Consider the following 12017-nt stretch of genomic DNA (forward strand, 5'->3'; position numbering starts at 1 on the left):
CAGAAGTGAGTTCTGAAAGAGACCTGATGGCAATCCTGCTTTTTTGGTTTTGTTTTAAGGTCTTATATTCCAACAGGAATATCAAATTCATTTCTGGCGTGTTCAGATTTATTGCTTATAGCGATGTCTGTTTGCTTTGCTATAAAGAAATATCTGAGGCTGGGTAAAAGAGGTTCAAAGGCTCATGGTTCTGCAGGCTGCACAGGAAGCATGATGCCAGCATCTGCCTCTGCTGAAGGCCTCAGAAGGTTTACAATCATGGCGGAAGGTGCAGACAGGGCAGGTGCATCACGTGGTGACAGTGTGAGCAGGAGGGAGAAGGGGGAGGCCCTGCCCTGGGCTCTTATTTATTTATTTATTTATTTATATTTTTATGTTTTGAGACAGGGTCCCGTTCTGTCACCCAGGCTGGAGTGCAGTGGCACAATCACAGCTCACTGCAGCTTTAACCTCCTGGGCTCAATCAATCCTCCCGCCTCAGCCTCCAGAGTAGCTGAGACTACAGGCGCACACCACAATGACAGGCTAAATTTTTGCATTTTTTTTGTTTTGCCATGTTGCCCAGGCTGGTCTCAAACTCCTGCGCTCAAGTGAACTGCCTGCCTTGGCCTCCCAAAGTGCTGGGATTACAGGTGTGAGCCACCATGCCTAGCCCTAGACTCTTTTAAACAGCCAGATCTCATGTGAACTAACTCAAGCATGAATTCCTCACCCATCACCAAGGGGATGATGCTAAGCCATTTATGAGCGATCTGTCCCCATGATCCATTACCTCCCACTGAGCCCCACCTCCAACATTGGGAATCACATTTCAACATGAGATTTGGAGGGGACACACATCCAAACCGTATCATTCCACCCCTGGCCTCCCAAATCTCATGTCCTTCTCACATTGAGAAATACAGTCATCCCTTCCCACTAGTCCCTGAAAGTCTTAACTCATTACAGCATTAACTCAAAGTCCAGAGTCTCATCTGAGACTCAAGAGCAAGTCCTTCCACCTATGAGCTTGTAAAATAAAAAAACTATATACTTACTTCCAAAATACAATGGTGGTACAGGCATTGGGTAGACGTTCCCATCCCAAAAGAAATAAATTGGCCAAAAGAAAGGGGTAACACCCCATGCAAGTCTGAAACCCAACAGGGCAGGCATTAAATCTTAAAGCTCCAAAATAATCCTTGATTCCATGTCCCACATCCTGGGCACATTGGTGTGCCAGGTGGGCTCCCAAGGCCTTGGGCAGCTCTGTTCCTGTGGCTTTTCAATGCTGAGGTTGCAAGCTGCTAGTGGCTTTACCATTCTGAGGTCTAGAGGGTGGCAGGCCCATTCCCACAGCTCCATTAGGCAGTATCCTGGTAGGGACTCTGTGTGTGGGGTGGGCGGGGCTCCAATCCCACATTTCCCCTCAGCACTGCCCTAGTGGAGGTTCTCTGTGGGGGCTCTGCCCCTACAGCAAGCTTCTGCCTGGGCACCCAGGCTTTCTGATACAGCCTTTGAAATCTAGGTGGAAGCTGCCAAACCTCCTTCACTCTTGCATTCTGTGCATCTGCAGGCTTAACACCACATGAAACCCACCAAAGCTTACAGACTGCACCCTCTAGAGTGGTGGTCTGAGCTGTAGCTGGGGCCCTTTGAGCCAGGGCTGAAGCTAGAGCAGCAGGTATGCAGGGAGCAGTGTCCCAAGGCTGTGCAGGGCAGCAGGGCCTTTGGTCTGGCCCCCAAAACCATATTTTCTTCCTAGGCCTCTGGGCCTCTAATGGGAGGGGCTGCCTAGAAGATTTCTGAAATACTTCAATGCCTTTTTTCCATTGTCTTGGCTATTAGCATGCAGCCCTCTTTAGTCAAGCTAATCTCTCTAGCAAGTTGTTGCTCCATAGGCCACTTGAATTCCTTCTCTACCACAGGGTTAGGCTGCAAATTTTCCAAACTTTTATGCTCTGCTTCCCTTTTTAAATGTAAATTCCAACATTCCAAATGTAAGTCATTCCTTTGCTTCCATAGCTACTGTGGGTTGTTAGAAGCAGCCAGACCACATCATGAATGTTTTACTGCTTAGAAATGTCTTCTGTTAGATACCCTAGGCTATCATTCTGAAGTTCGAACTTCCACAGATCCCTAGAATATGGACACAATGCAGCAAAGTTCTCTGCCTGGGCGTAAGGAGGGTGGCCTTTGCTCTAGTTCCCAATCAGTTCCTCATTTCCATCTGAGATCTCATCAGCCTGGCCTTCACTCTCCATATTTCTATCAGGATTTTGGTCACAACCACTTAACAGGTCTCTAAGAAATTCTAAACTTTCCTTCATCTTCCTGTCTTCTTCTGTTCCTCCAAACTCCCAATCTCTGCCTGTTACCCATTGCCAAAGCTGCTTCCACATCTTCAAGTATCTTTTTTTTTTGCGGGGGGGGGGGGGGGGGGGGACAGAGTTTTGCTCTTGTTGCCCAAGCTGGAGTACAATGGTGTGATCTCAGCTCACTGCAGCCTCCACCTCCCAGGTTCAAGCAATTCTGCCTCAGAGTCCTGAGTAGGTAGGATTACAGGCACAGGCCACCACGCCTGGCTAATTTTTTGTATTTTTAGTAGAAACAGGGATTCACCATGTTGGCCAGGCTGGTCTCGAACTCCTGACCTCAGGTGATCCACCTGCCTCAGCCTCCCAAAGTGCTGGGATTACAGGCGTGAGCCACTGCACCTGGCCATCTTCAAGTATCTTTATAGTAATGCCCCACTCCCAGGACCAGTTTTTTGTGTTAGTCCATTTGCATCACTATAAAGGAATACCTGAGGCTGGGTAACTTAAAAAGAAAATATGTTTAATTGGCTCATGGCTCTGCAGGTTGTGGTGCCAGCATCTGCTTCCGGTGAGGGCCTTAGGAAGCTTACAGTCAGGGCAGAAGGTAAAGGGGGAATAGGCATGTCATATGGTGAGATAAAGAGCAAGAGAGAGAAAGGGGAGATCCCAGACTCTTAAACAACCAGATCTTGTGTGAATTAACTTGAGCGAGAGCTCACTTATCACCAAGGGGATGGCGCTGAGCCATTCATAAGGGATCTGCCCCTATGATCCAATATCTCCCACTAGGCCTTACCTCCAACACTGGGTATCGTATTTCAGCACGAGATTTGGAAGGGACACACATCTAAACCATATCACTAGGTATCAAGGACATATGAGTGAGGGGAGAGAAGGATTTATTGGTCAAATATGTTGGGGGAACTGCTGGATTACACAAAGTTAAATGCTACTGGGCAGGGCTTCTCAGAGCATTTCACTTGCTGATGTGTGCACTGAACCGGGCAATTAGCGTGCACCCTGCTCGGGTCAAAGGGACACATCCTGAGCAGTGCTATTTTAGAGGTATTGTACAGTGGTAGGAAACGCCAGCAGACCTGAGCTACTTTCAGCTTCATCACCCCCTGGTATGTGACCTTGGGCAGTTAATTCCCTGTTGGGAGACTCAGTTTCTTCATCTATAAATGGGGAAAATCCCACCCCCATCTCACAAAATATTCAACGTGCCTAACAGAATGCCTAGTACATAGTCAAGTACTCAAAGTGGTAGCCCCCTCCCTGTTTTCTCTCCCGTCTGTGATCCTTTAGGAGATAGTTGTCTCCCCTTCCAGTGACTCTTTTTTTTTTTTTTTTTGAGATGGAATCTCACTCTGTCACCCAGGCTGGAGTGCAATGGTGTGGTCTCAGCTCACTGCAACCTCCGCCTACTGGGTACAAGCAATTCTCCCGCCTCAGCCTCCCAAGTAACTGGAACTACAGGCACCTGCCACCACACCTGGCTAATTTTTTGTATTTTTAGTAAAGACGGGGTTTCACTATGTTGGCCAGGCTGCTCTCAAATTCCTGACCTCGTGATCTGCCCGCCTCTGCCTCCCAAAGTGCTGGAATTACAGGTGTGAGCCACTGGACCCGGCCTAGTGACTCTTTCAATATCCAATTCAGTGCTTGGTCTACATGCAGTCAAAGGAGGCTGGGAGAAGAAAATGTCTCAGGATTACTACCATCTCTCAAGCACATCCTACCTCTTGGGCCTGGGCTCCGGATCCCTGTTTCCCATTCTCCTGCTGATACACAGACTCCCTGCTCACCTATTTCCCAGGAAAAAAGCAAATAGTTCAGGGCCTGTCAAAGCACCCATACCCTTTGGGCTTAGCCAAATGCCTGGGCTATATTAGATGTTCAGTAAATAACAAAGAATGAATGAACGAACGAATGAATGAATGAATGCAGAACCCGTGTTTTTTGATGCCTCCATTTTCCAAGCAGCACCCCAGATGCTTTTCTAGCTTACATTTCCTGGAGAACCCTCTTACCCATTCTGCAAGGTCGTTATTTTTATACCTGATTTACAAAGCAGAAAACTGAGGTTCAAAGATGGGTATGGATCTGGTCAAGTTCAAACAGATCATAAATTCCAGAGCTGGACTTCCAGACTGGTTTTCTCACTCCAAACTCATTAAACAACGTTCATCTTCCAATATCCACTTTTAAGCACCCATAATAACAACCCAAGGTTATGCAGGTATAAGGCTAAAGCCAGGATTTGTACTTGTATCTGTCTGATCCCAGTACTTCCTGTTGTCAAGGCAGACATGCCCCAAGGGCCTTGGGGATTACAGGTCAGGAACCCCAGGCTGGGACTTCTCGCTGCCAAGAATCCTTCTGCATCTACTGCCATCTGTCCCTTCCAGAGCACATACGTCTCCCTCCTTCTCAACTCTTGGGTGCTGGCAAGTTATCTCTGAGTGGGTTTGTGCCTGAGTTCAACAATGCCCCGCTAGTCTGGAAACAAGACCACAGCAACCACTAACCTCAGTTAGAACAAGTGTAGGCACGTTGTGAGCCAACTCCTGTTTCCACAGTGTTCTCTCCCCGCTGCTTGACTTCCTAGTTTATGGGAAGGTGAAGAGAGGGCCCCCAGAGCAGTAACTAGTCAGGGCACTGACAAGGGGGGAGGTGGGTGGCCTCATCATCTATCCCCTTCGGCTATTCCTCTCCCAGCTTCTTCACTGGGTGAGGAAGCAGAGTGTTCTGATGGTTGGGAGCATCGACCTGGGAGTTAGGCAGATCTGGGCTCAACATTCTACCACTTTCTACCTGTGTGACCTCAGAGAAATGTCTTAGCCTCTTTGAGCCTCTGTTTGCTCACCTGTAAAATGAAGATAATGATACCTCTTTCATGGGATCACTGAAAGGACTAACTGCACGAAGACTTGTAAAATACTTCACTCAGCGCATGTCCCAAAGGAAACACCCAGCCCATGGAAGCTGGGTCACTCTTGGCTTCCCCTGCTAGCACCCCTGAGCGGCTCTGAGTTTGGGAAAAGGGTTTTACGTGGCAAAGGGCATTTATTTCCCCGTGTTGAGGGGGTTGAAAGAAGTGCTCTTACATAGGGGTGAAGAGCACAAGCCTTGCTGTTGTGAGACCCCGGCCAACTTACTTACCACCTCTCCAGGCCACGCTTCCCTCATCTGTAAAACTGGAATTATAATCATGACTTTTAATTAATGGAGCTACAATGAATCTCACATAAGTTCATGGTCATAGAAGTGACTTATCTGTCCTCACTGTCCCCACTTCCTCACCCTCAATTCTCTCTTGAGATCACTGCAGACTGGCCTTTATCCTCACACCTCACTGTGTCCAGCTCACGATCCCCTCCATGCTGCTGAAACCAATGGTTACTTTTCAACCTCTGTCTTTGACACAGCTGATCTCTCCCTCCTTTTTTCCATGGGAGTTTGGGATACTACCATTCCTGGTTCTTCTACGGCACTGGCCACTTCTCATCTCCTCAGCTGGCAACTCATCTTCCCAATATTTATGTGTTGGAGGGCCCCGGGCCTCATTCTTTGGCCTCTTCTCATCTGTGCTCACTCCTGGGTGATCTCCTCCAGTCCCATGGCTTTAGGTCAAGTGTACACGCCGATGGTTCCTATAATTCTGTCTACAGTCCAGTCTTCCCTACTGAGTGCTCACTCACAAATCCAGTGCTGCTTCGGCAGGGACAGACACATGTCTAAAATATCTAATAAGCCTCTTGAATTCAACGTGCCTAAAATAGGAACTCTTCATTTTGCCCTATTTCATCCTATCAAAATTGCTTCCCCCATGGGCTTCTCCATTTCCAAAACTGGTACCAGTTGTTCAAGTGAGAGAGCTGAGAGTATCCCTGATTCTTCTCTCCACATCACATCAGTCCATCAATAAGTTCTACTAGGGGACCCTCAGAATACATCCTAAATCTGACCTCTTCTCACACTCCCATCAGGACTGTCCTAGTCCCAGCCCAGGCCCCCTTGTCTCTCCCTGATCTCCTTAGGTGGCCCTTGCCTGTCTCCCACTTCCACCCTTGCCCCACTGGGGTCTGTTCGCCAGAGTGATCTCTTACAAAGAGACATCAAGCATGTCAATCCCCTGTCAAAACTCTCCAATAGCTTTCCATCACAACCAAACTAAAACAGAGACATACAGGACCCTATGTGATTATGCCCCTGCCAGTGTCACCATTCTCACCTCCTTCCTCCCTCCATCACCCGCTCAGCTTTAGCTGTGCCAGGGCTGAAGAGATCCCACTCCAGGACTCCTGCATTTGTGGTGTCTGCCTGGAGCTCTTTTTTTCTGTGCATTTTTACATGCTTGCCCCTTCACTTCATTCAGCTCAAATGTTACCATTTCAAAGAGGCCTCGCCTGATTCCCATATCTAAGTTAATCTCTTTTTCCTCAAGCTGCCCTAACCTCTATGCTTATTTTTCTATGGAGTGCTCATCTCCACCTAAAGTTGTAGTGTCTGTGTGTGTGTGTGTGTGTGTGTGCACGCATTTGTTTACTTGTTTATTATTCAAAGCCTTCACTAGGAGGTAAAGTCTGTGAAGAAGTGGGCAGGGTCTTGTTTACAGCTGCATCTCCAGTGTCTAAAAAAGTGCCAAGTACACAGTAGGCACTCAAACGTGTTAAATGAATTCACGATAATCACCTACTTCAAAGGGTTGATGTAAGAATTTGAGGCAGTGATGCTTGTGAAGCCCTTAGTATGGTGCCTGGCACACAGTAGGATGTCGATAAATGTTAGCTCTTACCATTATGTAACAAACCCTCTTAGAATAAAGATGTCCTTCACATTTGCCACAGCTACCACACTTTTCAGACGGAGGGCCCCGCGGTCTCTCAGAGATCTTCTGGGCCAGGCCCCCGTGGGGCTGCGTGTGCTGGGCCTCCAGTTCTAAGGGACCACAGTGCACCCCTTATCAGATGTTTGTGTTTAGACTCTGAAGGAGGCAAATAACTCTAGTTCTTTTGACAACATTTTGGGCTCTGCCACCATTTTATTATGTGAGCAAACATTTGATAGCTGGGAAGCCCATCCCTAATGACAGGCCATAGAATCTCACTGGCGTCTCCTTATCTGCCCTTCTTGTTTGCTCTTCTTTTGAAACCTGCAAGGTCACAAGCCGTTTTCTCTCTCCTCCACCTGAAATCTGAAAATTGGAAAAAGGCTGATAGTGGGAAGTAAAGAGACTTGAGAGTGGGGGTGGGCCAGGGGAGGAAGAGGAGGCAAAGGGTATCAGAGGACCCTGACCAACGTCTCAAGAATGTGGAAGGGTCAGAAGCCTGTCTCCTCACATGCACGCACTGCTCAGCCCCCCCTTTTTTTTTTTTTTTTTTTTTTGTGAGACCAAGTCTTGCTCTGTTGCCCAGGCTGGAGTGCAGTAGCATAATATCGGCTCACCACAACCTCCGCCTCCTGGGTTCAAGCGATTCTCTTGCCTCAGCCTCCCAAGTAGCTGGGACTACAGGTGTGCACCACCATTCCCGGCTAATTTTTGTATTTTTAGTAGGGATGGGGTTTCACTATGTTGGCCAGGCTGGTCTCAATCTCCTGACCTTGTGATCCACCTGCCTCGGCCTCTCAAAGTGCTGGGATTACAGGCGTGAGGCACCGCGCCCGGCCTTCAGCCCCACTCTTAAGAGCACTGAGGAGCAGCAGGGGCTTGGGCTGAAGAACCCCACGTTAATAATAACAATTGTGCCAAGGACCACGCTCAGGACTCCACAGGTGTTGACTCATCTAATCACACAACAACTCCCATGTTATAGGGGAAGAAACTGAGGCACAGAGAGAGTAACTTGTCCAAGAGCACAAAGCTTAGTAGAAGGCTCCTCACCTCCAAGCATGATTGAAAGAGCACATGCTGAGTGGCCACCTAGACAGCTAGTTTGAAGCTGTGGCTCCACACTCTCCTAGTTCTTAAACCATGGACAATTCACTGACTCTCTTTTAGCCTTGTTTTCCTAATCTGTCAAATAGACATAATGGTATCCTCATATAGGGTTATGGTTGGAGCACTGATCAATGCGATAACAGTGGCCTTTAGTGGTATTGGTAGGTGTAAGTGTGTGTGTGTGTGTGTGTGTGTGTGTGTGTGTGTTTGGGGGTATCTTGAGAGAATAAGCCACTAAGTCAAAGGCAGAACCTTAGATGCCAACAAAAGCAAAAGGGAAGGAGGAGACACAGGGAGACAAAAAGAGACTCCCCAGAAGTGAAAAGGAAAGCAGTGACACTCCATGACAGTTCAAATGAATAAGGCCCAGGCACTGGAGGGTGAGGCTGCCCTGAGTTGGGTGAGGTGGCGTCTCTCGAGGGCTTCTCCAGCCATTCTGGGGTCTCCTGCCTTGGCCCACCCACAAGGATGGCATCAGAGGCCTTCAGCCTTTGGATCCTTTCCCTGGTCCTCTGAGTTTCTTATGCTAAAGTAAGAAACCCGTAGAAAGCACTTTGCAATTTGCAAAGCTCCTTCCTGATGAGTAGTTTGAGTGGTCATTTTCTCGTGTGCTTCCTGGCCTTGCTGCCCTAGGTGAGCAGCACTGGCACACCCTGGGAACTTGTTAGAAATGCAGACTCTTAGGTGCACCCCAGGCCTACAAGTCAGAATTAAACCAGAATCCACATTTTCACAGGCTCTCTGGTACTTGTGGGTCCATTGAAGTTCGAGAAGCATTAGTATAGGAGGCCTCTGCTCTTAGCGGTCTTAGGAAGAGACCCTTGCTTCCACGAGAGGCGAGAGCTCACCATCCAGCTGCCTTTTCAAGTACACTAAGCACTCTATAAATGCCACTGTCACAGAAAGAGGAGCCCAGCCTCAGGATTCAGGTCAGCAAGTTAAGACTATTTCAAGGTCCCCAGCAATTCACTTCTCTCTTCTGAAGTGGCCAGGAAAGCCGGCTCCCGGGTTTTCCTGCAGGAAGTGTGCCTCAGCATGAAAACTGCAGAACTGAGCAGACACGAGGCCCCCAGCCCTCCACCTGCTGCTCTTTGCTGGTTGAGTTGGGCATCATCTCCCTTAGAGAAGCCAAACTAATGGCCCATGTCCCTGCCAAATGACACAGCTGAGCACTCTCTCTCCTCTCTCTCTGCAGTGTCCTCTACAAGCCTGGTGATGCCCACACACCACTTACTTTGTGCGCAGCAACAAGGACCCTGTTTTCCACACCATCACCCTCTGGGCAGCTGTCATGGAAAAGCCCAGTGACCTGACAAGCACCTGCGAGAGGTCCCTGCTTACCTGACGGACGTCGTGCTGGCACCTCAGACAATCCACTCTCAGGAGGCGCAGCCCGAAGCCCAGCTTCCCTTCTATGCAGTATTGCCACAATGCCTCTCCCACGATGTCAAGGACTCCTGTCTGTCCTGGAGGTGGGAGACAAAGAACCACTGAAGAGGAAGCAAGAAAGCCGTACTGTCTATGTTGTGATCCTTCATCGAACAAACTGATGCGAAAACTTGAATCTGTTACTGAAATGAGGAGAGAAGGACATGTGCTATTGAACTGAGCCAAACACACTGTAAATATCCACAGACTCCCTCCCCTGCCCCCATCCCAAATGATCTTGAGATTTCTTTTAAAGAAGTAAATTTGTCCAATGGCTGTAAACTATAAACTACTGTAATTAAGTGCAATTTCCCCTCTGTGTCCTCTCCCCTCTGCCCTGTATATAATACTAAAGTGTCTATTAGTTTTCTTTGTAAAGGTCAGAGTCAAAATTTCAAAAGTGATCTGTCCCCTCTCCCCTCATGGAGAAACATCCTAAGTGGGAAGTGAAGCCCCTTGTCCTCTCCCTCAGGCCTGGACACTTATGGGGACAGCATACCTTGGACTGACTACCAGCTAACTCCAGTCTCCTGACATTAAGACACACCTCTGGATCCCTGGAGGGGCTGAATGTAGTGTGTCAGAGTAACATGCCAGCTTCCTGTGGGCCAGGAGCTCAGCCGTGCACTCCCTAAGAAACCCCAGGGCAGGGAAACTGGCTGTTTGATAGCAGAAGAAAAAGTTGCAGTCTCAGAAAGCCTTCCATTAAAACAATTTATTTTATCACTACCCAGAGTCTCATATTTCTGTCTCTGATACTTTCCCTGCCATGGTTCCACCGAGAACCCCTGGCCCCTGGTCTCCTTGGAATTTTCTGTGTACTCCACTGGGATCCTGTAGTGTGTCATCTGGGGGTGTAGAGAGGCGGGTGGCCTTCTCTTGCCGTCATGCTCCCGGTGTCTGTGTAGGCTTTACTGCTAATTGAGGTAAAGAAGAGTTGAATCCCCCAGTAAGACTCCACAAGTCGCTCAGAGGGAATCTGGCCAGAGCAGGAGCTAGCACCCTTTTCTTCCCTGCAACTCACAGGGGTAAAGCCATAGAGTCAATTCTTGGTGGGTGACGTGTGTGATAGAAACAGACAAAAAGTAGGATGAATGAAAACTCTGCGGGTAAATTGTTTAGCCTCATTTAAAGCATTATTTCCAGCCTTTCTTCCTGCCCTCCTTTTCCTTCCCTTACAGCTCTCAGTCACTAAGTGAATGGGCTCTTGTGGACGTCACCTCTTGCCCAAGATTGTCTCTCTGGTGGGGATGCTAAGGAATACAAATCGTCCAAACAGTAAAAAGCCAAAGGCCCAGAGACCCCACCAGCAGGGACTTTACCACAAATAATTCAGTGCTGACTCCAGAAGAAAGGAAGATGGACCTGTCTTCTTTGCTGTTTCCTTTTTTGCCAAACAGCATAGGCCTACTGCCCTGTGGTTCTTCGCTTTTAGGCAGAGCATGTCCCAATGAAAATGGAAGCAAAGACTGTGCTAACCAGGCCATGAGTGATGGATTTTTTCAAAATCCCATTGTAGTGGGAGATTCAATTCTCAGTGAGCTGGGCAAATTTACTGAGTACCTAGTCTGTGGCCAGAGCAGGAATGGGTGGACAAGGAAATACTGACTTTAATTGATTCCTAGCTCCCCCTAACAATGTAATTTGGATTGAAACAGTGAAGAGAAAAGTTCATGACTGGGTTGAGGAGGGCTGAGGACAAGGCCGAGCACTGCATATGGAGAGAGGCCAAGATCCCCTTTCATTAATTGAGTTGCCCTGTTGGATGGCTCCTGTGAGCTCCGGGAAGAGGAAAGGAACATAGGCCTCAAGCTCCAGCCCCAATTGAAGCCCTATATCTGGACTCGTGTTGTTTCTAGAAAAGCAAGCATCTGCTTCTGATAGATTTTAGATCTTGCATTTAGACCCTGAAAACCCAGAAGGTCATATTTATCTAACAGGTCATCTGGGCAGAGGTGTAGATGGAAGAGAGGGAGGATGGCTGGGTTGGGGACAGTCTAGAGAGTTTTCCTAACGAAATCCTATTTGAACCAAGATATGTAGACAGCTGACCCTGGCAACTGAGAGCCCCAAGGATGGTTAGCTTCACCTTTCTAAATCAAACAGGGACCTCCCTCCACTGGCTATACAAGGGCCAAGGGGAATCACACACTCTGAAGATTCATTGGCAAGCTTCAACCCCCACACCTTCCTCCCACCACCTGATGGACCAACAATCTCCAGGGTGTCTTTTCATACCCTGACCCCAGGCTCAGAGACAGATGGTTCCATTTTTATCAGAGCCAGCTGTCACTTTCTAGGGTGAGCCTGAGGAAGGCAAATTTCATTTTAACATCCATGGATAGGAA

General features: G+C 48.3%; 1 protein-coding gene across 2 annotated transcripts in view; it reads left to right on the top strand.

Moving 5' to 3' along the window:
* HNF1B (HNF1 homeobox B) overlaps nucleotides 1–10397 on the top strand; it is a 58541-nt gene extending 48144 nt beyond the window's left edge. The window contains exon 9 of one of the 2 annotated variants that reach the window (XM_003817940.5): nucleotides 9437–10397. In XM_003817940.5, the coding sequence (XP_003817988.1) occupies nucleotides 9437–9457 (21 nt within the window). In that variant the 3' untranslated portion in view covers nucleotides 9458–10397. The remainder of the gene's footprint in view (nucleotides 1–9436) is intronic. The other variant, XM_008971211.4, reaches the window with a different exon arrangement.
* The last annotated feature ends 1620 nt before the right edge of the window (nucleotides 10398–12017 follow it).

The sequence above is a fragment of the Pan paniscus genome, chromosome 19, assembly GCF_029289425.2.
Source record: "Pan paniscus chromosome 19, NHGRI_mPanPan1-v2.0_pri, whole genome shotgun sequence".
Taxonomy (NCBI): Eukaryota; Metazoa; Chordata; class Mammalia; order Primates; family Hominidae; genus Pan; species Pan paniscus.